Raw genomic sequence first — 25,781 nt, 5'->3', positions numbered from 1 at the left:
GTTGACTTCTTCTGGCTGTATGTTTTGATCTTTTTTGTCACCGAAAAAAGATTCCTGAGTCTGAATCTGAGTCCATTTTCACTGCCTGTTCGTGTTCCCAGCCAACCACTTAACCCTTGAGCTTTTTTCAGGGTATGACCGCTTGTGGACTAGAGAGTACTTTGTCCCAAGCTTGAGGGGCTGCTGTTTTCAGAGCTACTTCTACACAGCAAGCTCTGCCACACCAGCACTCTTCCTCCCCCAAAAACCGCCAACCCAGACCTGACTCAGATCTTAAGCAGGCTCTGCACTCCCACTCAGATCCGCCACTTAATTCTTCCCACCAGGTGGGCCTGGGGCCGGAAGCAACTGCAGCTATAGTTCTGTCCTCAGAGCTGCACCGCCTCCGCCACCCCCAGGGTGGTGGCTGAACCACGAACTCCTTTCACTCTGTCCTCACAACTTTTCCCACTAACCTTCTCTGTTGTCTTTGGTATTTGTGCGTTGAGAAGTATGGTAACTGCCACAGCTCACTGATTCAAGGTGCTAGGGCCCGTTCTCCCCGGCTTCCAGTCTGGTTGGCCCTGGCGCAGCCCACACTGGGCTGTGCTCCACTCTGCTCCTAGCTCTGTGCCATAGACACTTCCCAGCGACCATCCAGGCCTTCCTGGGCTGGAGCCCTTCTTCCCTCTGCTATTTCATGGGTTCTGCAGCTCTAGAATTTGTTCAGAGCCATTTTTTACAGGTGTTTGGAGGGACCTGGGAGAGTGCTTAAGCAAGTCCCTGCTTTCCAGCTGCCATCTTGGCTCCACCCCCTCCCCCCAAGCTAAATTTTTTCAATAGGAACAATACATATCCAGTAAGAAATACGGTGACAGTCAGTAACCAAGGTTCAAGGGAACTAACATCTGGGGCTCATCATCATAAGATATACAGCCATGACCTTCCAATTAACAGGGATTCATTATCTTGCACTAGAATTTGGTTATATATTAATGATGTTGTTGAGACTTAGCATTGATCAGGGCAGCTTTATATGACATATACCTATATTATTTTTTCCTAACATGTCAAGGGAATTTTTAAATGTTTAATTAGTGTTTGAGATCCTTCAGGAAGTAGTTTAAGTTAATTTTTTATCACTAATTTGAAATCCCTAATTACAAGATATATGTAAGTTTTTCATTATCAAAAAAAGCTAATGTAATCATTCTTGTATCCCTTCTGACAAACCAAAATGGCACCTCTGAAAAAATGATCATAAATGTATAGGAATTGTGTAGTTCAAAGTATGGAAAGACCAGTGTTCCTTTTCATTTTCTGTAGGCTGTCTTATTACCAATTCTTCCTTTCAGTGGTTTTCAGTGTGCCAACTCTTTACCGACACTGGAAGTTGTTAATGAACAACAAAATAGAAATGACTATATGTTTTTTTAGAGAGCGTCTCAAATGTATACATTCACATGTTTCCTTTTCTAAATAGATTGAATATGAGAAGAAAAAGAAAGAAGATGGAAAGCGAGCTAGAGCTGATAAGCAGCAAGTTTTGGACATGTTGTTTTCAGCTTTCGAAAAACATCAGTACTACAACATTAAGGATTTAGTGGACATCACCAAGCAGCCTGTGGTATGTATATGTTCCCACTGATTTTCTTTATGGAACTTCCCTGGAATAGTATCAAGCATTTAAGTGGAGAGAGAGAGAGAGACAGATAGATAAGAATTCAGATCTGGCCTCACATACATCCTAGAGGCGGGACCCCAAGCAAGTCACTTCTTCTTCATCTGTAAAATGGAGATAAGAACTCCTGCCTTGCAGGGTTGTACATGACTTTCCAAACCTTCAAGCACTATGTAAATACTAGCTGTTTCGTATCATTACCATGTGGATAAGTAACCATGATAACTAATTTTTATGTAGCAGTTATTATGTGCCAGGCACTGTGCTAAGCACTTTACAAGTAATAATTATTAGAGAACATGGCATCTTTTGATGTTACCAAATAATCTCTTTCGTATCTGTCCTTACATTTTAATACTCAGAGAAATCTGCTACCCTAAAAACGTGAAGGAATTCATCTAATGCTCGGAGAGCAGTCCAGTTGTCATTTTATAGATGAAATCAATCAGCAATTCTTCATAAGTGAGTGATGTTTTTCTCTCCTGTGTTTACTCTGGTGAGCACCCAAAACTAACAGACAAACCAAAAGATCAACCCTATTTAAATTAAAATAAAGTCTTTCATTGTCAATATCTATGGCATCATAGGCTTTTCCTCTCCCAGGAACTCTCTTCCTCAGCCCTGCTCCTCCAAAATCAAATGTACCTCGGCTTGTTGCTCTTTTTAAACAGTGTTTTTAGAGCTGTGGTTGCCTTCTTTAAAAGGCATAAAGCTCCTCCATTTCCTCAAAACTACAAGATTCTAGCTCTTTTTTGTAACCAGTGCTCCATGGATTTACATTTACAGTCAAGGTGATTCACTAACAATGTAAAGAATTGCATTGTATGAGCTTTTTATTTCCTGTCATTTTAGCTAGCTATTTCAGCATTTCAATTGCCTGAATAAGAATTTCCCCATTATATAACAGAAAACTTGAATTCTGAAAGTTTTTATGAGTACATTTAATAAGATAACTAACTTTCTTAGTTTTTTTTAATTTAAATATAAATTTCCACATAATTTATTTGTGAAACTGTTATGGGGTTTTGTTAATGTTTTGTTCCCAAACCACAATCCTGAGCTTTTTCAGAGCTGTCTCCAGAGCTGCGATGGTAGCCTCTTACTTGGCCTAGAAGGCTCACAGTTGTGACACATCAGTACTTGCAATAATAGCCTATGTTTATGTAGCGCTTTACAGTTTATCAAGGGTTTTATGTACGCTGTCTCGTTTGGTCATCACGTCTGCCTTATGTGTCAGTAATGAAGGTGCTCTGGGTATTGCCCATTTATAAGACGAGGAAATCAAAGCTTCAAAGTTGATTGAGCTCAAGGACTTTGAAATCATGTCTTATTCAGATTGTTACTGAAGGAACTGAGTATTTTCGTTTGGAAAAGAAAAGTCTTGAGATGGAGGACAGCATATTGAAATAAACATGAAAATCTGTCTTTAATTATTTGAAGGATTGTCACACAGAAGGAAGGATTAGATTTCTTCTTGGACAGAACTAGGAGCGGTGTGTGGAAGTTCAAGAAAAAGCAATTTAGAATGCTGTGAAGAAAAACTTCTTAATAATTAGGGCTACCCAAAAAGATGGAACGAATGACCTCCCGAGGGATAGGAGGCTTCTTGTCAGTTTATCAGGTTGAGAAACTGGGCATATTTAGCCTGGAAAAGAGAAGTGGGAGGAGAGGTGGAGCGTGACAGCTCTCCCATGGGAAGGAGGGGAGGGGCCAATAACCTCGTTCTGTTCAGCCACAAAGAGGCTGAACACACGGCAGCTACAAAGAGACAAATACAGGCTGCATATCAGAAAAACTTACTGAAGAGTTGTCAGAAGGTAGAATGACTGCCTTGAGAGAGTGGATTCCACCTCACTAGAGGTCTTTAGTTAGAGACAGGACAGGATGACAGTTGTCAAGTAGATTAGCAGATAGCCCTCAGGATTCCTTCCAACTCTGGTTCTGTGATTGGCCTCCCTCCCTAGAGGTCTCCAAGCAAAGGCCGGATGACCACTTGTCAGGCATGTGGTAGAAGCGATTTTTGTTGGGTACAGGTTGGACTAGATGGTCTCTGAAGCCCCTTCAATTCTGATGAGTCTCCCGTGATACAAGCACTTCTATGACTGGCCCAAGGTCATATAGCACCTAGTGATAAAGTCAGGCTTTAAGCCAACTCCAATGATTCCAGGTCTAGTATTCTTTTTGCCTTATCATGTTGCCTTTAAATAAGTGAGTACCAGAATGATCCTGAATAGCTCTCCTGTTTAAATACAAAGAAAAGAGAAAACCACTCACTGCAATAATGTCAAACACCTGGATAACTGCAGTCCTTTCCCCATCAAAGTCTTAAGGAAGCATTCCTTAAATGAGCAAGAGTATTTAAAATAGAATAACTGATTAGATCTTTTTTTCATATCGGTTACTGCATCTTATCTTTGTGGTAAGGTAAAAAGTCTGCTTCAAAAGCTATGCATCTGAGCAAAAAAGTTGTCATGGAATGTTTAAAAAAATAAACTGCTCGAGAATGAGCAGTGAGACCTTCAGACAGTATTACAGCAAACAGCTTTTCCGTAAAATAGTAGGACAGGAACTTCCAACATTTCTTTCAATTTTCTATGTTTATTTCAGGAATTCTTAACCTTCTTTGTGTTGTGGAACCCATTGAATTTCTAGTCTGGTGAAGCCTGTGGACCCCTTCTCAAAATAATGTTTTAAATGTGTAAAATAAACTATATAGAATTGCCAAAAAAACGCCAATTATTTTGACATAGAATTATCGAAATATATTTAAAAAAACAAATTCCTAGACGCCAGGTTAAGAACCCCTACAATGTAGTAGTGGTGCCTGAATTGCTAATCCTCTAAAAACCAAGGCTTTTCATAAATACTTAGTTATTTTTTTAGGTCACAGTTTCTCTGAGCTGGACATTACGAGCATACAGAGAATGTTGGTGGTGGCTCTGGCCAAAGTGCCAAAGTGGTGCCAACAGAGGCTGCTCCAGGAAAGTGGAGGGCACTCCACCTGAAAGTCAGACAGGAAGTTCATCTGTCTCCTTTCTCATCCTTCCTCCCATCTTTGCCTTACTATTACACTTCTTTTTTTTTCTTTTCCATTTTCCTCCCTTTCTCCATCCCTTACCCTCTGTTTTCTAAAGCCTTGTCTTCATCTGCTACATTTTTCTCACTTATCCCTTTCTTCTTCATCCCTTTCCTGTCTGAGCTAGAGAGCTATACAGTTTCCTTCATTTGAGAGTGGAGAGGTGGCCAACTGTATCAGCGCTGCCTTCTAACGTGAAGTGATTTCCCCCTTGGTAGAGTCCAAAGGATGCTGATGATCAGCCACTTCCTGAAAAAATAAATCCCAATATTTATAGGGAATAGGGACCTGGCCTCTGATTTCAGTGATATAGGGAACCCTCTAGCAATACAGGTCATCACTTTTCTGTGAATTAGAGTCTTAGAGAATTACCTAGAGCTTTAAAATGTGAGGTTACTTGTTCAGGGTCACCTAGCCAGTATGCATCAAAGGTCATAAGAGAGATTTCCATCCAAGCCTGTTCCTGAGGCTAGCTTTCTAACCACTATATCATAGCATTTATACAGCTGGATTTAGCGCATTATTAGAAATCTTGCCCTAATTGGAATCAGTAGATAGGAGAAAGTTTGAAGTCTAGAGTGGACTGCAAAATCATTCATTCATCTGTAATCTAATCCTACAGAGCCACCCCCTTTACAAATTATTGAGGTAAGTCCTACAGAAACAGTAAGATATTGGTCCCATTATGAAAAGCTTTGTATTGGATTACAAGTTTCATTTTCTGACATCTTGAAATGCATCTCCATGCCTCCTGTGTTACTTCTATCTTTGGTAATGTTTATGCCAAAAGGTGTATGATATTAACAAATCATTTTTCTTATTAAATGTATTCTTGGATTGCCATCTACTTTACAGTTTCATTATTTCAAATATCATTATTGGTTCTGAAAGATTAATTTGAGAAACCATCACCAGAGCCAGCTTCACATAAGGTCTCTTTCCCTTGGGTGGAGAGATATGTGTGTGTGTGTGTGTGTGTGTGTGTGTGTGTGTGTGTCTGTGTCTGTGTGTACATACATACACATACATACACATATATGACTTAATTGGGGTTTTTTATATTTAATTTATTTAATATATTTAGTTTTCAGCATTGATTTTCACAAGAGTTTGAATTACAAATTTTCTCCCCATTTCTACCCTCCCGCCCTCTCCAAGATGGCATATATTCTGGTTGCCCCGTTCCCCAGTCAGCTTGCCCATCTGTCACCCCACTCCCCTCCCATCCCCCTTTCCCTTCTTCTTTTGTAGGGCAAGATAAATTTCTATGCCCCATTGCCTGTGTATCTTATTTCCTAGTTGCATGCAAAGACTTTTTTTGTTGTTGTTGTTTTTGAACATCTGTTTTTAAAACTTTGAGTTCCAAATTCTCTCCCCACTTCCCTTCCCACCCACCCTCCCTAAGAAGACAAGCAATTCAACATAGGCCACATGCGTATCATTATGTAAAACCCTTCCACAATACTCATGTTCTGAAAGATCAACTATGTTTTGCTCCTTCCTAACCTATCCCCCTTTACTGAATTTTCTCCCTTGACCCTGTCCCTTTTCCAAAGTATTTGTTTTTGATTACCTCCTCCCCCCATCTGCCCTCCCTTCTGTCGTCCCCCCTTTTTTATCTTCTTCCTCCTTCTTTCCTGTGGGGTAAGATACCCAATTGAGTGTGTATGTTATTCCCTCCTCAGGTCAAATCCGATGAGAGCAACATTCATTCATTCCCCCTCACCTGCCCCCTCTTCCCTCCCAACAGAACTGCTTTTTCTTGCCAGTTTTATGTGTGATAATTTACCCCATTCTATCTCCCTTTCTCCCTCTCTCAATATATTCCTCTCTTATCCCTTAAATTGATTTTATTTTTTTAGATATCTTCCCTTCATCTTCAACTCGCCCTGTGCCCTCTGTCTATGTATGTGTGTGTGTGTGTATACACCTACATATATACATACATACACACATATATATGCATATTCCTTTCAGCTACTCTAATACTGAGGTCTCATGAATCATACACATCATCTTTCCATGTAGGAATGCAAACGAAACAGTTCAACTTTAGTAAGTCCCTTATGATTTCTCTTTCTTGTGTACCTTTTCATGCTTCTCTTGATTCTTGTGTTTGAAAGTCAAATTTTCTATTCAACTCTGGTCTTTTCACTGAGAAAGCTTGAAAGTTCTCTGTTTTGTTGAAAGTCCATATTTTGCCTTGGAGCATGATACTCAGTTTTGCTGGGTAGGTGATTCTTGGTTTTAATCCTAGCTCCATTGACCTCCAGAATATCGTGTTCCAAGCCCTTTGGTCCCTTAATGTGGAAGCTGCTAGGTCCTGTGTTATCCTGATTGTTTTTCCACAATATTCAAATTGTTTCTTTCTGGCTGCTTGCAGTATTTTCTCCTTGATCTGGGAGCTCTGGAATTTGGCGACAATATTCCTTGGAGTTTTCTTTTTGGGATCTTTTTGAGGAGGTGGTCAGTGGATTCTTTCAATTTCTATTTTACCCTCTGGCTCTAGAATATCAGGGCAGTTCTCCTTGATAATTTCTTGAAAGATGATATCTAGGCTATTTTTTTGATCATGGCTTTCAGGTAGTCCAGTAATTTTTAAATTATCTCTCCTGGATCTATTTTCCAGGTCAGTGGTTTTTCCAATGAGATATTTCACATTATCTTCCACTTTTTCATTCCTTTGGTTCTGTTTTATAATATCTTGATTTCTCATCAAGTCACTAGCTTCCACTTGGTGCAATCTAATTTTTAAAGTAGTAATTTCTTCAGTGGTCTTTTGGACCTCCTTTTCCATTTGGCTAATTCTGACTTTCAAGACATTCTTCTCCTCATTGGCTTTTTGGAGCTCTTTTGCCATTTGAGTTAGTCTATTTTTAAAGGTGTTGTTTTCTTCAATATTTTTTTCAGTATTTTTTGGGTTCTCCTTTAGCAAGTCATTGACTTGTTTTTCATGATTTTCTTGCCTCATTCTTATTTCTTTTCCCAATTTTTCCTCTACTTCTCTAACTTGCTTTTCCAAATCCTTTTTGAGCTCTTCCATGGCCTGAGACCAGTTCATGTTTTTCTTGGAGGCTTTTGATGTAGGCTCTATGACTTTGTTGACTTCTTCTGGCTATATGTTTTGGTCTTCTTTGTCACCAAAGAAAGATTCCAAAGTCTGAGACTGAATCTGAGTGTGTTTTCACTGCCTGTTTGTGTTCCCAGCCAGCTTACTTGACCCTTGAGTTTTCCGTCGGGGGTATGACTGCTTGTAGAGCAAAGAATACTTTGTCTCAAACTTGAGGTGGTGCGCTGTTGATTTCAGAGCTATTTCTATACAGCCAGCTCTGCCACACTAGCACTCCTCCTTCCCCAAGAACTGCCAACCTGGACCTGATGCAAATGTTAAGCACGCTCTGCACTCCTGCTCTGATCTGCCACTTAATTCCTCCCACCAGGTGGGCCTGGGGCCGGAAGTAACTGCAGCTGTAGTTCTGTAGCTGCACCACCCCCACTGCCCCTGGGGCGGTGGGTGAACCACGAACTCTGTCCCCCGCAGCTTTTCCCACTAACCTTCTCTGTTGTCTTTGGTGCTTGTGGGTTGAGAAGTCTGGTAACCTGATTCAGGGCGCTAGGGCCTGTTCCTCCTGGCTCCTGGTCTGGTTGGTCCTGCCGCCGCCCACGCTGAGCTCTGCTCCCTTCCGTTCCATGCGCATAGACCTCATCCAGTGACCATCCAGGCTGTCCTGGGCTGGATCCCTGCTTCCCTCTGCTATTTTGTGGGTTCTGCAGTTCTAGAATTTGTTCAGAGCCATTTTTTATAGGTTTTTGGAGGAACCTGGGGGGGAGCTCACGCAAGTCCCTGCTTTCCAGCTGCCATCTTCGTGACTTAATTGTTAAGCAGAGAGAGTTGAGTGTGTTATTTAGGAACTAATAAACCAGTTAGCACATGACTAGATTCCAGTGTTCCATGTGTAATAAAAACTATTATAAAGAGTCTTTTAATTCCAAATCTTATAAAAGTAAATGTCGAAAACTGTCTTTACGTGTCATTGGAAAAAAATAAAATACTTTTGAGTGGGAGAAAAAAAGCCAAAAAAGGGAGTCTTTTTTAGTTCTTAACTTTAGGTTCTCTTACACAGACAGAATGCTACTGAAGCCATATTATTTATCTCTTGGCTTCATTTCAACTTTGATCTTCAACCTTGAACTTCTTGTTTCTTTTCTTTCCTTACATTTTTTTCATACGTACAACATAGAAAAATATACAGCATATCCTTAGGGAATCTAAAGCATGTGAAGAGGTGGCTCATTGCTCCTTTTTAAATAATGACCAGGAGAGCCCATTTTAAGGCCCTCTCTCTCCTCACCAAAAAGAAAAATTCTACCACCTGACAGTTTCATTTGCCAGTATTCCTTCAACCAGCCATTTCTAGGCTAGATCATTAATGGTATCACCGAGAAACAACCCCAGCTACATCAATGCTTCTTCCTTTCCCTGTTTGTCTCTTTTCCCAATAGAGATTATTTTGGCTCAGCACAAAACATAAAGGTTAGCTGCGATGACTATTGTTACTACTGCTCAATGACCTCCTCAGAAGCTTGTTATCTTTCAGCTATACCATCTGTCCTTTGACCACCACCACAAAAAAAGAAATTGGAGGATCTTTGCCTCATTGGCTCTCTTGTTCGCAGTTGTTGTAAATTTAATTTTGTGCCTCATGGGTACAAGTCATGGTGCTAGACAATACAATGATGAAAAATAACGTTTCCTGCCCTGAAGAGGATTATAATTGATGGTACAGAGGCAACATCTATGTATATACACACACTCACATATATTCTATATACAAAGACGCAAATAAATGCTTTATAAGGTGGAATGTTACAGGGGCAAAAGAAAGGTTGCTTTCATTGGGGAGGAGGAAGGAGAGAATCAGGGAAAGTTTCCAGGAAAAGGTGACACCTGAGCTGAGACTTCAAAGAAGAAAAGGATATTACAACAAGTAAAGCTGAAAAGGAAATGCATTCCAGTCATAGCATTTATTCTGGGGCCTATTCAGATATCCAGAACCAGGAGAGGATATCATAAAATTAGGGATCATCCACCAGATGTGCTTGTTTCTACCATAGACTACATGAAGGGGAGTAGGGAGAAGTGACTGAAAAGAATACAGCTTGGAGCCAGACTGTAGAGTACCTTAAATGTCAGAGTAGAGAATCTGTATTTTATCTTGGGTAATGGGGTATCCCCCCTCAAGAGTTTTTGAGCCAGTGAATTATTTGTCAGACCTATGCCTTAGGAGTATTAATTTAGCAACTACATGGTTTGAGATAGGAGAGCCTAGAAGCATGTTATTAGCTGGCAGTCTACTACAGTTGTCCAGTTGACAGGGGGCGAAACTGGAGCAGAAGAGGAATTTCATGTAAGATGTGAGATGGGGCAGTATTTGTAACTTTCACCCCCAGAGTGAAGTCTCTTTCTGGCCTCTAAGAGTTTGATGGAAAGTATGGTCAGGTGCAGTATAAATTTAAATAACACTGCATTTGAAGTGACGCACTTGTATGTGTTGGTTAGTTCTGCTGAACTACTTTTTTTTCCTCCTTTTAAAAAATCTGTTATAAGGCATGGCTCGCTGGGCAGGGAAGGAGAAAGGAATATATTTAGAAATGAAAGTAAGGTTAAAAGATACCAAAATTTTTCTTCAAAGATGTCTAAAATAAGCACTTTTTGTTCATGAGGCAGAGATGACAGTATCTAAATGCAAACATATGTATGTCTCTAGAGGCTTATTAAATATTTGTAACATTTTAAGTCATACCATTTGGGGACCCATTATTTAAGAGAGAATAACAAATTTCTTGCTAAGGCAAGATATTCTAATTACTATATTTATCATTAAATACTATCATCAGTGGTCTGAACACTAATTTAAGCATTATCTTTGTCCATTCAACTTTTGCTCTAAAAGTGTAGTCTGAATCTCCAAAGCTTACTCTCGGACCTATTTAACTGCTTTTCCCTTCTAATTTTCTCTTTCTTTTCTCTTGTTCCCTCTTTTTTTCTTCTTTTAGTCCATATGACTTGTAGTTTCTTTTTCCCATTTTCACTGCTAGAGTGTCTGCCTCTCTTCCTTTTTCTTCTCCTTTCCCCAATGGGAAAGTACAAAACCAGTCCACTGGTTTATAGCACCAAAATTATATTCAGCAACATAAAAACCGTACTTGATAAAACAAATTCTGCGGATATAAGAAGTTGTATATTTTCTTCAGTGTTTGTATATTGGGAACAAGTGTCTGATGTGAGTTTTTTTTTTTAGTTTTTCAGAAATCATTCCCACAGAGATTTAAAGATTTTGTAAATTCAAGGACCCAGGACTTAATTGAATAGTTTCATTTTTGTATGCAATACTTCTATAGTAAGGACAGGGCAAATAGCCTTTCCAAGAAATATAACTAGCCTCTATTCTATTCTATGTTAGCATAGCTAGCATATCTATTTATTAGGGTCCTGTTTATATTATGACAGATGATCACAGGATTTAAAGCAAGGAGGCACCTTAGAGATTATCTAGTCCATCCTCTCATTTTGCAGTTGGAGAAGCTAAAACTGCCTAAAGAAGAGGAGTGATTTGCCAAAAGTGACTTAGCTAATGTCAGAGCAAAGCTTCAGACCCGGGTCCTCTGACTCCAGATCTTGTGTCTTTCTCCTTGTTAGCTCAAGATTCATGACTTCATTACAAGTGTCAGATTGCAGAAATATTAATGATAATAAAATATGTGAGATGTCTCTGACAAATGAATAAAATCTAAGCTTCACTACTTCGGGAGTCTGCCATTTCATCAAAACTGGTACTCTTTTCTACTAGTACAGAGCTTGGTTTAGCCAGGACTTATTGGAAGGTCTTTAAGAATTTCTCTGGCTGACAAAGTCATCACCCTGTCCAACCTGGTGATGAGCCACTCTGAATTAACCTTGGCTGTTCTTTGGAAAGCAATCATACCTACCCTCCCCTGGGCCATCCTCGAAGCACTTCTGAGGTCTGTCAGAGCACTTTGTCACAACCTTTGGAAACCCAGAGCCACTTCCATAGCACAATAATTTAAACATATGAAATTCAGAGAAAATGTTAACTGAGAGAAAGCGTGGGGGATGGTGATACAAGAGAAGCATGTTATGAAAACAAATGCTTGATAATGCTTAATTAATAATTACTAAATTATTATATTTTTATTGTAAAATTAGAAATAAGGCAATCATTAAAACTTCTGAGAAATGATATATAGTAGAGTTTCAGCTCTTCTTGTGGACCTTGGTTCTTTTTAAATTCCAGCTATTAAAATCAAAGTAGAAATATTCTTCTGATGTGTTAAACTATTTATTGAACACTTCAGTGCACATGACTTTTTTTTTTAAAGCAATTACCACTCTTGGTATTTACTTCTTTTTTTTATTAAGTGAGCACAATGTGTTGTCACTCTTTATTTTGTGTCCTTCAGCACTTATTTAGTAAGTGTTTAGTCAAAACTTGTGGAAATTGAATTTATGGCTTGATAGAACCAGAAAAATATATAGATCACTGAATTTTTCAGGCATCTTTGATTAATTTATCATAACAAAGACATTTTTCTCTTTAACTTATTATTTGATCTTGTATTTTTTTCAAGTCAACAAACATTTATTTGTTAAGCACTTGCTTTGTGCCAAGTTCCGTGCCAAGCCCTGGTTGTACATTCCTTACCTTCAAGAAGCTTGTATTCTAATTGGGAAGACAATACATAACAGGAAGCAGAAAAGGTAAATGCAGGGATGGGGGAAAGTAATGCAGATGGGGGCATGGTAGAGAAAAAAACCTGGAGAGTCAAGACTGAAGTCCAGAGGGAAAAAAATGGAGGAGTGAACGGAGCTGGTCTGGACACTTTGGAAAATGGAGGCTCTGAGAGCAACTGACCAATCACAGAAGAGTCCACAGAGTAGAGGGATCTTCCAGGGTGATCAGAGCCAAAGAGGAAAGAAGGAGTCCCACTGGCACAGAGTTTAGTATTCACAGAATAAAGTGAAATTTAAAATTAGTTTTACATTTCTAACAGTGCCAGATAAAGAGCAGAGCCAAAATGGCAGAGAAATAAGAAGCATTATAGTGTACTCTTCTCCACAGATTCTTCCTAACAATACATAAAGTATACCAGACCAGATTCTAATGTGGAAGTAGAAAAAATCACAGGGAATCCTTTGTCCAGTCCAGTTTGGCATAAGGAGACAGTCTTCGGACAGTGGAGAGAGCATAGGGCCAGAAGCAGGCTATGGAACTCTAGCCCTCAGGGAGAGGCTCTGTGCTGGGGCAGCAGGCTGTCTTACACCCATATGGAGTACCCACAGACTCCCACTAGGGCACTGCAACAGATAGGTGCCAACTGGCAGCTTTCTTTCCTTCAACCCAGTCTTGGGTCACAGATCCAGAGCAGAATGAGAAAGGGACCTGTGCATAGCAGTGGCCTTTCTAAGGAGAGAGGCCCTGGGTAGTGTATGGAGAAAGGAGCAAATTTGAAAGCCTGCAACAGCAACAGTGGTATAGCTCAGATTTAAGGTTAAAAGCAGGGTCTCACTTCTAACATCTAGGCCAACCTGCAGAGGAGTAACCAGGGCAGGAATCCCAGACCAAAGGGATCTTACAGTTCTGCTACTCTGAGATAATGGAGCTTTCCACTTGGCTCAGACCCAAACCCAGGTCAGGAATTTGCTGAGCTCTAACGAGGAGGGCAGCAATCACACTTTTCCCTACATCAAACCATTTTGGAAGCACTGAAAGCTTAGAGGCCCCCAACTTGGCCCTGAGATCCTGGAATAACCCAACACTCACTGCTCCAAGAAAGCAGCAGCAAGACCAGCTCAGACCTTCCCTCCAGAAGTGCTGCAGAGCTGAGCCCTAACATCAAGTCTGGAGTCAGGAAGTAGGCTAACAATGGTCAGACAAAAAGGAAGCCCATCATAATGAGCTAATGTGGTAGCAGGGATTCTCAAGACACAAACAGAAGAGAATGACTCTAAAACATCTACAGGTAATAACTCGGAGAAAAACACAGCTTGGTCACAAACTCAACCAGAATTCTTAGAAGAAAGAAAGCAAGAATTTTGTTGGGGTTTTTTAAGGTTTTTTTCTTAATGTTTTTGTAAACAGTATGAGAGCAATTGAGGAAAAAATTGAAAAGAAATGAAAAATTGGAAAGGTTATTAGCAGCTTGACATGAGATATTAACCTTGCCCAAGCAAAAAACTCCCTGAAAATTCAAATGCACTACATAGAAGCCAATAACTCCCTGAGGCAACAAGAAACATCAAAAATAAAATTAAAAAACTGAAAAAATAGAGGAAAATGTAAGGTATCTCATAGTAAAATCAGCTGCCTTGGAAAACAGATTGAAAAGAAAAACAAATTAAGAATCATTGGACTGTCTGAATACCATGAACCTGGAATGCAGTATTCCAAAACACAAAGGATCTAAGCTTATAGCTAAGAATGAATTACCTAGCAAAACTGAATATAATCCTACAAGGGAGAGGGGTGGAGAGAGAGAGATAGTTAATGAGAAATAAGTGCCCCATGTGTTTGACAAAGTGAGTTGAAATTCTGTTCCATCTTGTTAAAAGCATGTTTGAGAGAATCTTAGAGGTTATGCCTTTGAATCACTGAATTGAGTAAGATTTTGAAGAATTTACAACATTTTTCTGATTAAATTCTATTCTGTATCATCCCACTATGTGTTAAAAAGTTAATAAAATGGTTATGGCTCCGTTTAAGAAACTGTCAGGAAATCAGGTTTAAAAACAACTTCCAGTACACGGCTTTCAAACTAACTGTATGATTTAAAACAGCATTTACAAGAAAGGAGGTGGGGCGTGTGAAAGTTACTTCATCACATGGTTGTCAGGGACACCCACGAATGAAAAGAAATGGACACAGGGAAGAGTGTGACATGAGTTCTTGATCAGCTTTCTTTCTTTCCTTTCTCTCCTTCTCCCTCCCTCTCCCTCTTCCCCTCTCCCCCTCTCCTCCTCCCTTCCTCTTCTCCCTCTCTCCCCATCTCACCCATGTTGGAAGTGCAGCAGGTACTCATATACCTGATTCCATCACTGATAAGGAAGCTTTCACTTGCTTTGTTTCTGAACTGGGCTGGTTTTTCCTTCCCCAGGCAACCAGGTGGCCCACCCCTACTGCCTGAGGCTCACCTTATTGGTGACAGACTTAGTGAGGACACTTAGTCAGTTTTAGTGCGCTGCTGCTCAGAATTACTGAGCTCAAGCAACACACCAGCCTCAGCCTTCCCACTAGCAGACATTGCAGGCCATCACAACCAGAACCAGCTGTGTTTCTACCATAAAGGGGACAGCCTGGGGGGACTATAATATTTGGCTTTAGAAGGCCAAATACAATCTTTCATTGCAGGAATTGAAGGTGTTACTTAAGGGATACAAAATAACCAGAATTTAAAAGACAGGTACTATATAAGAGTAAACTGATACTAAAGACTTCTGCTGAAAATAAACACCTAAGAAAGGCTTCTGAACCAAAGACAAGATTTAGGTTAATTTCTACTTACTTCTGTTCAGGATAATCAATTAAATTTCTGATAGATGAGTTAAAGTTTAGGGGAAGAAAGTACTTGTATCTCTGTTTTTATATTGCTTTCAGTTTTGCTCTATGTTATGTCACTTTGTAGAATTTTTCAGCCACGACTCAAAAAGACCATACATAGTGCTATCCCAGAGTTTAAATTTGTGTCAATGAAGGGACTAATCACACTGACATCATTATTGACTTGTATTAGCGAAATATATCACCTCGTGCAATCAGAATATCAACTGCATAGGTATTTTAATAGAGTATTATAATTTTGTAGAAAAAAATATCAGTTGAATTAGAATTACCATATGCATCCCAGAGCCCTAAATATTCAAGCAGGAGCAATGTATGAGATGGACTACCTAATAAAATTGAAAGTAACTATGTATTAACCTTATAACTAGTTTTCAAATAACATTGAGCTACAAAAATGATATTTAATCTGAAATATACCATTACCAATATCATCTACTGTCTCATCTTCCTATCTCCATTTCCTGTTATTGCTACACTGGGCTAAAATATTATCAAAACCTTTTGCCAACATAACTGATTTTCCCCATAAAAAAAGACTTTCCCATAATTCTCTGGTTACAAAGTGAGGCAGAGTACACTAATTTTTTTTTAATATCTGCTGATTCTTTTGCCCTGGCTTTTTGGGGGAGAGGGCTGGGGGGGAGGGAGTACCTTAACACTTGGGCTGGAACTTATTTTCATGCCTGGCATGAAAATTATTTCAGAAAAGAATCAATGCTCCTTTCAGTAGGCTTTCCAGAATAATCAATATCATGCTTTGCAGGTCTTAGTAAGTGTTATAACTTTAATCTTCTAGCTCACCATCTTATGCTTAATTCCTAAAATTAAGTCAATTGGGAGGAGTAACTTCAGCCTTTTAAAACCTGCCTTTTTTTTTTCCTTCCTAACTTTGGCTTGCTGCTTAACTTAAATGGTGAAGGGTGGGGAGAAGGGAAGTAATATGACAATTTTAATAGGTTGATATCCCTTCCTTCTCAGACTTCCTAAGACTGAAATTTCATTTCTGTCACTGTTTCCTACATACATAGATAATTGCAATCTGCTTTTTATTAAAAATGTAACTTTCCTGAATGCAGATAGAAGCATACTATTTTTCAGTTGTGGGTATGGGTGTGGGTGTGCATGTGTGTGTGTGTTAATTTTGGTCTGTTTCTTTAATAACATGACTAATGTGGAAATATCTTTTACATGATTACATATATATAGCCTATATCAAATTGCTTGCTGTCTTAGAGAACAGTGAGTTGAGGGAGAGAGAAAATTTGGAGCTCATAAAAAATTTTTTTTAATGAATGTTTAAAATAGTCTTTACATATAATTGGGAAAAATACTATATTTAAAAAGTCACCTTCCCAATGAATAATAATCAACCAGGAAAACAAAATTAAGTATTTTTAGTTTTTGTTATTGGAAGCTAGATTTGAAAGAGGGTTCCTCTTGACTAAAAAATTAGTAAGTACAACTAGTTTTAGTGATTAAGATGATACATAAGAATCAATTAATCACTCTCAGGTGCTCAAAACTAAACTGTTCCCTCAACCCAGACATTTTTGTTCATTGAAAATGCATAATTCATTGTGAATTTGTCTATTGATACAAAATACACCTACAGAGATTCTAAGCTTGCCTTTTAATTTCAGCTTCAGCGATGTCAATATATTTTCTTTATCTGCACTAAGAGCAAGGAAGATTTTTGTCTTTTGATCTCACTAATGTGATTGTCAGAGTGCTGAGGTGCTGTAATTCGTTTCACAACTTTCAAAAAAGAAGATTGTGTCATCTTAATCTTTATCTGTTGTCTTCAGTACCTTTGAGTCTTCATGTATTTATTATAGTTAACAGATTCAGAATTCATTTAATTGTGCCCTGTCATGTTGGTTTGCAACCACCATTCCCATTAAGCCTAATTTAAAGCATTCTCTGTATGATACTGTCTAAGCCACTTGAGCAGTGAGGTAGACTGGAAAGATCCCAGAATTTGGAATCAGAAGAATCAGACTCAACGCCTGGCTCTCCCTCTGCAAAATGCCAGCTGTGTGACCTAGAACAAGTCACTTAGTCTCTCTTATTTTGCGTCATCTGAAAAGAATGGGGATGATGATAATACTTGACCTTGTTAGCTGCAAGGATCAGACGTGATAATGTTTAAAGTACTTTGTAGCCATCAAGCACTACATACTCATGAGTTTTTATACCATGGGAAGATGACACAGAAACCCCGTGTGTCATCCCTGTAACCACATCTGTAGCACTGGCTCAATTTTGCATGTTGGTATTTAAGTCCCAGGTTAATCAGATTAAGGTAACTTGGTCTTCTTACCTCACCTCCAGATTACAAAAAGCTCATTTTATTCAGTTGCAAATCAAGGAAGCTAAAGTTTTTGGAATAAGAAGTGTATGAATTTTTGGAATGAGAAGCATCCTGAATACAGGGTCTGCATTATTGATTGCATAGAATTGTGATCCTGACTAGAAGTCATTTAGGATTTTCTTTGGTTATCAAATTTTGAAGTGTGCTTGAACTTGAAAAGGAGTTAAGGGAGGAGGCTGTTTCAGATGGTGAAAGTTATTAGTCTAAATCATCTGTGGCAAAAGCATATGAAATTAGAAGTCAGGAGTGGGAAAGGGATTAGAGAGAAATAATTTACTAAGAATCTCTGAAAAAGGCCCAGCAGAAACTGAAAAGGTGCTGAACAGAATTCTCAGCTAAGCAGAGGTAAATGCAGTTGTATGCAAAACACACAGTTTGTAAAGTGAGTCATTTTCCAGATGTCTTGAGGAGCTGCTGTGACAGAAGTTAATAATGGTCACAAAGTGAGGAAGACTGGGGCAGGATCCTGAAGTCATGGGTGCTAATGTACAAAGGCCCTTGTAGCTAGAGGAGATCATTTCCTGCCCCTGTGCATTCATACTGTCTCTCCCCCAAATCAGCCTTCCTCTACTTTGTATGTCGATCACTCCAGTGGAGTACAAGCTCTCGGACACCAGAGAGTTCCTTTCAATTCATTTTTGTGTCCTCAGTGCTTTGCACTAGGTTATTGGATTGGGACAGAAGAGACACCCCTTGAGACCTTAAAGCCTACAAGTCAGACTGTGGAAAGGAATTGAGTAGATTAAATGACACGTGGTATCCATCAGAGGCAGTTAGGAATCAAAGTTCATCTTGCTAAAGAAACCAATAATAGATATATGTGACCTTGTCGGGTAAGCCTTTACACCAGGAATAAGGAAATCTGGAGGCTCTTGGCATTCTTGTAATTTGTTGTGGAACTTTGGTGAGAAGCTTATTTTCATAAGGTCACAACAGTTAAAGACTTGTAAAGCTGTAAAGAAGTTTGAGACTTCAGCACCCAGCCTTCAAAAAGAGTAAGGCATTAATCAAAGAAGGGATGATTGAGGCTTAGAAAGGAGAAATTGTCATCATTATCATCCCTGACATTGGTAGAGCTCTACATGGTGAGTTGGCTGCAGAAGTGGAAGAGGAGCCCAGGCCCCTTAGCTCTGAGACCAGTGTTCTTTCCCTGTACCATACAGAACTCTTTCGTTATACTCTAACAAGGCGTTGATGTGATATATATGTTCGACATGTTTAAAAAATAGCATAAATAAGGAATAATTTTGAAGTTTGTATTTTCAGTTATTTGGGATATGAAAAATCTGCTTATGATGGAACACCTTGTTCCTTGAAGGTGCTAGACAAATGGGGTGACACAGTTTGGGGATCATTTACGTGTATATATCTGTTGGTGTTGGTACTTGTTGCTTTTTCTCAAGAATCATCTTCATCTCATTACTTTATACCTGACCCTGGGGGAGCACAAGGAAAAGTATTTCCTAGGCCAGATGATTCATTCATGTACCTGTCTGTTACATTGGGTTTTGTAGAAGAGAGCCAGTTGGGCATAATTAGAGCTGTTCAAAAGTGAAATGAGATGTATCAGGAGATGGTGAGTTCAGTGGCCCATCTTGATAGGTCTCCAGTAGAGATTAGATGACACATGTCAAAGATTTAGAGTGGTTTAATTCCTGTTTTGGTATGGGATACTGACTTCCATTTTCCCTTCCTTTTTATATGATACCCATTGCTCTGTTTCACAGGGCTAATAAAAATTATCATGCTCCTGACAGTTTTTTCAAAGTTATAAGAACTTTGACCATTAAAATTTTCCTTTCTTACTTTAATCAGGTCTATTCAGTAAAGAAGGATACATCTATTTGAGATTTTTATCAGGTGCCATTTTGTTTCACATTTGCAGAGTGACCCATAAATTGAATTTAATGTATAACTTGCTATTCTTTAGTACGAGACTCGGTTGTCATCCTTCATCTTTCCCAGAAGTAATTGTGGAATAGAAAACCACAGCCAGGCAGTAACCACCTGTGTTGCAACAGAGCTCTCACTTCAGAACAGGAAATATACTTTGTAAAGATAAGTGTTATTTTGGAATTCATCAGGCCTGGGTTAACTTTGTGTGGGCTGTAACAAAGACTGACAGAAATGAAGCAAGCTAAACATCCATTGCTTTCTTGCTATTAGCAGTTTGCTTCCTTGGGGAGAAAAAAAGAACATGTAGATTCCTTTTCCTTAGTGGCTACATTATTCAAAAAAAAATTTTTAATTTAAATGTAACCTTTGCATAAACATTTGTATAAGATCCGTGAATAAAAGCCAAGTTGAATAGCATTTTTACTTTACATAAGAAGTATGAGAGCTTAGGTTTCAACTTTAACTTAAAGGTAAATTCATTCTCTAGGGTATTTTAATTACCCTCTTGAAATTCCCATGTATTCTTTATGCAAAGCCTCCCACAGATGTGGCTAGCTCCTGTCCAGACATCAGTGCATCATTTGGTTTGGAGCATCCATAGAGAAAAGGATGGTTGGATGGTTACAAGAAATGGCAGCAGTGGGAGGAGGGACAGGAAGAATCAGAAACAGTGGGCTGCTCTGCCGTGTGATTCTACATCAGTTGGCTCAGGCTTGGGAGAGGTAGGACAGAGAGTCATGGGCCCACGGTAGAGGACCTCCACATTTTACCTCAAAACCACACTTATTTCCCCTGCACAAATGCAAATGGTTTCCTAGTCCTTAGACCTGTCAGGGTTGCTCACATGACTTAACTTTTCTCTCCCACAGAACCTGCAAGGCTTTCTTTCCCAAATTCAGTCTAGCTGTAAACACTCCCACACAGCTCTTTGAGGAAGAGTTCCTGGACCTGGGCCAGTTGAATCCTTCAGATCTTGTACTGCAGAGCAGCACACAGTCTAGTGAGAAATCTCCCCAGTCTTTAATGATAGAAAGTTGATTGACTTAGGGGCAGATTTCTTTCTTAAAAAAATAATGGAAGGCAGAAAAACAAAATCAATAGGAGGAAGAGACAGATTCCAGTACTCAGAATTTGGAAGAACCCTCACTCCCCATACTAAATACCCTGGATGTTCTCTCTACACATAGTTGACCTGCCCTTACTCAATTGGAAGGTCACTCTCCAGAATTAAATGGCATTTATCCAACATGGTTATCCCTTAAGAACTTGCCTCAGTAACCAAAAAGAGAGAGTTTTATTTGTCTGTTATCCTGTTTGAGGTTTATAAATCTCCTTCCTATCTTTTTGTGTCTCCTACAGTTCCTTTCTACCTGAATAATTTACAGACTTAGTGCTAAAGTAACCTAGTCACGTACAGGAAGATTGAATTAATTGAATTAATACCACAGTGTATTTCTCACACGATGGACCACAACCCTACAAGGATATCAGTAACGTGTTAGGGAGCTCCACATAGCTGATAGCCAAGAGGTGGTAACATTGACTCTGTAGTGTAACCTGTACCTTGTCTCAGTCTCGTTGCTGTTATGTTCTCTTCTTAACTGCCATGTCTAATCAGCCTTCCTCTACCCCATTCTCCTTTATCAACACAAACACTTGTCCCTTCCTAGGGCTCTTCCTTTGAGCACTTTTCTAGGGTACTGTCTCCAGACATGACTTTTTTCCTCAGCCTATCTTCTGCCTGTTTCCTCAGTGTTTATATTACCTGGTCAAGATCATAGAATGTTAGGACTAGAAGTGATCTGAGAGATCATTTAGTCCCAGCCCCTCATTTTAATAAATGTCGAATGGGAACCATGGACAGGTTAGCTGACTTGGGTCAAGCAGAGGTACACCCCACCAGTTATAGGTTTAAGAACAAGGAGGTAAGCCTTGCACAGTGGTCCTTTTTCCATGTCCAGACATTGACTTCTGAACTCCTAAGAGATTCCTAAAGTGGAACTTTGCTATGCTTACATTATTTTATTAGCTTCTAATCCTTCTCCCTACCTCCATTTTCTTCCCCTCTACATCCTCCATTATACTCCGCTGTCAGACCTATCTTCCTTACCCACAAATTGGGGTCTGTCACTCTTGCTCAGAGCCTTTCAGTAGTTCCCCATTACTTTCCCAGTGAAACTCAAGCTTCTTAGCATGCTAGGTCTTCCACAACATGGCGCTCTTCTCTCTTTCCTGTCTTGTTTGATTGTTATTCCTCTCCACTGTTCTCTGTGCACATCTGACAAAGTGGTCTTTTTTTCCTCCCCTACACCCTGTGCTTTTCCACCTCTGAACCTCACATTGTTTCCCAGTGCCTGAAATGGCCTCCCCTTCAACCTTTCTCGCTTCCCTCCCCCATCCTTTAAAGCCCAACTCTGCCCAGCCTTCCAGTTAAGAGTTACCTCCCATGACCCTGTTCTCCTTTTTTAGGCACTCATCATGTTTTGTTTTATCTTAGGTATTTGGTTTATCTGAATGTTGTACCTCACCCAGCATCTGACAATGCTCTGTACTTAGCAGGTGCTTAATAAATGTTGAGTCAGAGTGAGAGAATATAAATGGTTCATTGCAACCTCCAAATCTCCACTAAAGGGAAAAGAATTCAAAGTTGGTGCTGTACTGACTGTCACTGGTCTTGTCTTCATGTGAAAGAAACATGGAGTGCTTATATCCCTATACCAAGCCAGCCAAGGAAAAGGGAGGGGGGAAGAAGAAATAACAGGAAAAACAACCCCTCCCCCCAAACATCAAATTATAAGGGGCTTATTGTGTGTACGTTTGCCTGTTTCTCACCAACTAATATCTCACACCAGCTTTGTGTTTTCTATAATAAGTTCATATTTCAGAACCCTTGGACTAGAAATGAAGCCCCATGCTGGGAGGTCTTTTCACTTACCTTCTTTCAGTCCTTTTAAACCTTTAGCTTCTAAAAGGCAAGCTGCTATTTTCTGGTACTTTTCATATATTTACTTAACTCACTGAAACTGACCCAATAAATCACTATATTGGTCATTTTGTACCTAGACTGCAAATAATTTGTGCCTAACATGGTTTTGTGTTTATAATTCCTTTTTGATTAGTTCTTAATGTGATGCCTTTTTAAAAAAATGTAATCTGTTGAAGTAATAGGCAGTTAACATGTTTGTCATGTGGGCAGTTCAGAAGCATCTGTGTGTATACATTCAGAAAGGTCTCTTGTTGACCCACCAGCAGATGGTTTGGAGAGGGTGCTCCTGGGTCACTGGGAGACCACAGCCCCAGTGCTCATTTGATCCCTTGCTGCCACCTGCTGGGCTTGGGCTGGGAGTACCGACCTCACAGGACAGAGAGAGAGCCTTTTAAACAAACCAGAGTTGTGTTTTGTTTTTAAAAAACATTTAGCCTTTGCTATATGATGCTGCAAATTGTGAGAATAAGTTACAAGCATTCCCTAGTAAATGTAGAGCATCATACCCTGATTGTGTATGTCAGTGAGCTAAGCAGCTGATTCAGGGAATTCGGAGAATCCCAGGCCTTCAGAGATAGAAGAGGCTGTCATGAAGATCCCTCAGCCCAGGGGGTCAGAACAAGGCCCTTCTCAGAGTAATCTTTTTAAGCACATAAGACACAATGCAAAGAATTACAAAGGAAACCAGTTGTACTGAAATAGCTACCAATTTTTTTTTAACCAAGTTTGCAGGTCTCAGGTTATAAACTCTTGACCTAGCCCAAATGCTTTGCTTTAACCATGACAGAACTGAGCTTCCACAAAATCAAGTGATTTGTCCATCATGCAAGTAGTGCAAGACCAGGATAAAATTTCTGTGATTTTCTCAAAAGCTCAGCCTTCTCCTGTCAGAAGTCGGTTTCTCAAAGAATTCTCCCATCTCTCATCTCTACCCTCCCCTCCAAAAAAATTCACATATGTAAAGTAGCAGAGGTTTATTGATGTTCCTGGTGTTTTCCTTTGACGTCCCAAAAGAGTCAGAAAGAGACAGCACTCAAGGACCCCAGAAGCCAAGACTCCTCTTTCTAATTCAGTGGAGTTTCGAAGTCATAACTAAAAGTCATGACTAATTTTCCCCTAAAGGAGAAATGATTAAATTAACATTGGTCAGCTTATGGCATGCTGCTCTGTTGGCAGGGATGCAGTTATTTACACACTGGAGCAGCATAAAATTGAGTTGTGCACTATAGCAGAATGATCCACAGGGCTTTGGGTCCTTTTTTCTCCTTTTAGGTAACTTCATTTACTTTTCTGTCAGTGAAGAGGAATTGCATAGCACTGCATGCTCCCTTGACACAGAGCAGACTGCAGTATATTTTGAAGCACTTTGCTATAACTACTGAATTTTCCCTGATGTTCTCACAACCTGGGCCAGTGTCCCTTCCATGACCCAGGGGTAACGGAGAACCTGATTGACTGGCCAGGCATCCTGTGACTAGCAAGCTCCATATTTCCTGATTCAGGCATTTTTTTCCTCCTTAGCACCTGTAGCCACTGTACTAACTGGTTACTCCACAGTAATGACCCTTTCTTACCCTCTCCTGGACCCTTGAGGCCACTCTACAGCTGCTGGCAGTGTAACTTCATGTAGAACTCCATGTTTTATTCCCAAGGTTGGCAGAGATGGATTATTACTAGTACTACTGTTATTAATGAGGTATCATAATAACAAACATTGAACACCAGTAATTTCCTAGGTATTTTCATCGAGAAAAATCACCTCTGTTTTAAATTTGGTGGCATGCATAGATTTCCAGCCTCTTGTGAATTCAAATACATGGTAATTGTATGTGTGATATGACTAATAGTATAGTGTCAGAAGCCAACATAGCAGAATCATTTAACTGTAGTCAAGAAATCCCACTGAGAGCTTGACACTTGTCAGGTTGTAATTTTTGTTACACAGAAGTCTGCTTTGGCAAACAAATAATTGTGTTTTAAGCAAAGTATAGTGATTGTCTGCCTTCATAATCTAATCTGTTGTGGTTTCTTTTTTTTTTCTTCTTTAGATATACCTGAAGGAAATCTTGAGAGAAATAGGCATTTACAATGTTAAGGGGACCCACAAAAATACCTGGGAACTGAAGCCAGAGTACAGACATTACCAAGGAGAGGATAAGAGTGATTAGGAAGAACTCGTTGTCTGCCAACAAGGAGCTGGTGGTGCGGTGGCTTGTGACTGTACTAAGCAAACCCTGCAGCTGTCCTCAAAACTTTGAGCAGTCTATTGAGAGAGTAAAGTGACGGGTATTTTTTAATTCCTCCTGCTTCACTTTTTTGTTTGTTTTTTCAATAAAGTTTCTAAGGTTGGGGGGGAGGAAGTTATTTATAAAAGAAATTTGTAATAAACCAATGCTAGGGATTGCTTTGCTTTAAAATTGGTTTTGTTTTCAAGTATTGACTTTAAAATATAAAATAAGGAAAGGTTTTCTAACACCCTAGAAAGACTTGAATTAATAGCACATGTCTTGTTGAATGAAGCCTTTACCTGCCCACAGTGGACAATTGATTGAAAATGAAGATGGGCATAACCAAGGGAAAGGGAGGCAGCCACAGCTTCCTGAATGAAAAAAGCAAGACTTCTCCATTCTGAAACATGCTAAAGAACAAAGTTACCTGTTAAGATTTTTTAATGGGATCATGTCTTAAGTTTAAATTTATCAATAAAAGAGACCATTTTGATTTGTACCAGAGTATTTTATATTACTGCCTTTGGGGCCCTGGTAATTCTAATTTCAACAGTAGAAAAACGAAGAACTGCTTATCTATTGTTTCTCTTTAATTCAATAGAAGTAAAATCGAAATACTTACCAAAGCTGAAGCATGTTTAAAAAAAAAAAGAGATAGGTAAACTGTGCCTCCCCAACCATGTAGTATAAACTTGTCACAGATGGGTCAGTGGATGGAGCTCTGGGCCTGGAATCAGTAAGATTTGAGTTCAAATCCAGCCTCAGACACTAGCTTTGTGACCCTGGGCAAGTCACGGAACATCTGTTTGCCTTAATCCTTTGGAGGAGGAAATGGAAAACCCCACTCCAGTATCTTTGTCAAGAAAAACCCATTGATAATATTGGCTTGCTGTTGTTAAATGGGGTCACAAAGAGTGGGAATGA

General features: G+C 39.5%; 1 protein-coding gene across 2 annotated transcripts in view; it reads left to right on the top strand.

The window, feature by feature from the left end:
- GTF2F2 (general transcription factor IIF subunit 2) overlaps nt 1–25,357 on the top strand; it is a 170,764-nt gene extending 145,407 nt beyond the window's left edge. For both annotated transcript variants that reach the window (XM_036757794.1, XM_036757795.1), the window contains 2 exons: nt 1,463–1,606; nt 24,678–25,357. In XM_036757794.1, the coding sequence (XP_036613689.1) occupies nt 1,463–1,606; nt 24,678–24,797 (264 nt within the window). In that variant the 3' untranslated portion in view covers nt 24,798–25,357. The remainder of the gene's footprint in view (nt 1–1,462; nt 1,607–24,677) is intronic.
- Nucleotides 25,358–25,781: the final 424 nt, after the last annotated feature.

The sequence above is a fragment of the Trichosurus vulpecula genome, chromosome 4, assembly GCF_011100635.1.
Source record: "Trichosurus vulpecula isolate mTriVul1 chromosome 4, mTriVul1.pri, whole genome shotgun sequence".
Taxonomy (NCBI): Eukaryota; Metazoa; Chordata; class Mammalia; order Diprotodontia; family Phalangeridae; genus Trichosurus; species Trichosurus vulpecula.
This window is presented reverse-complemented; position numbering and strand designations above follow the sequence as displayed.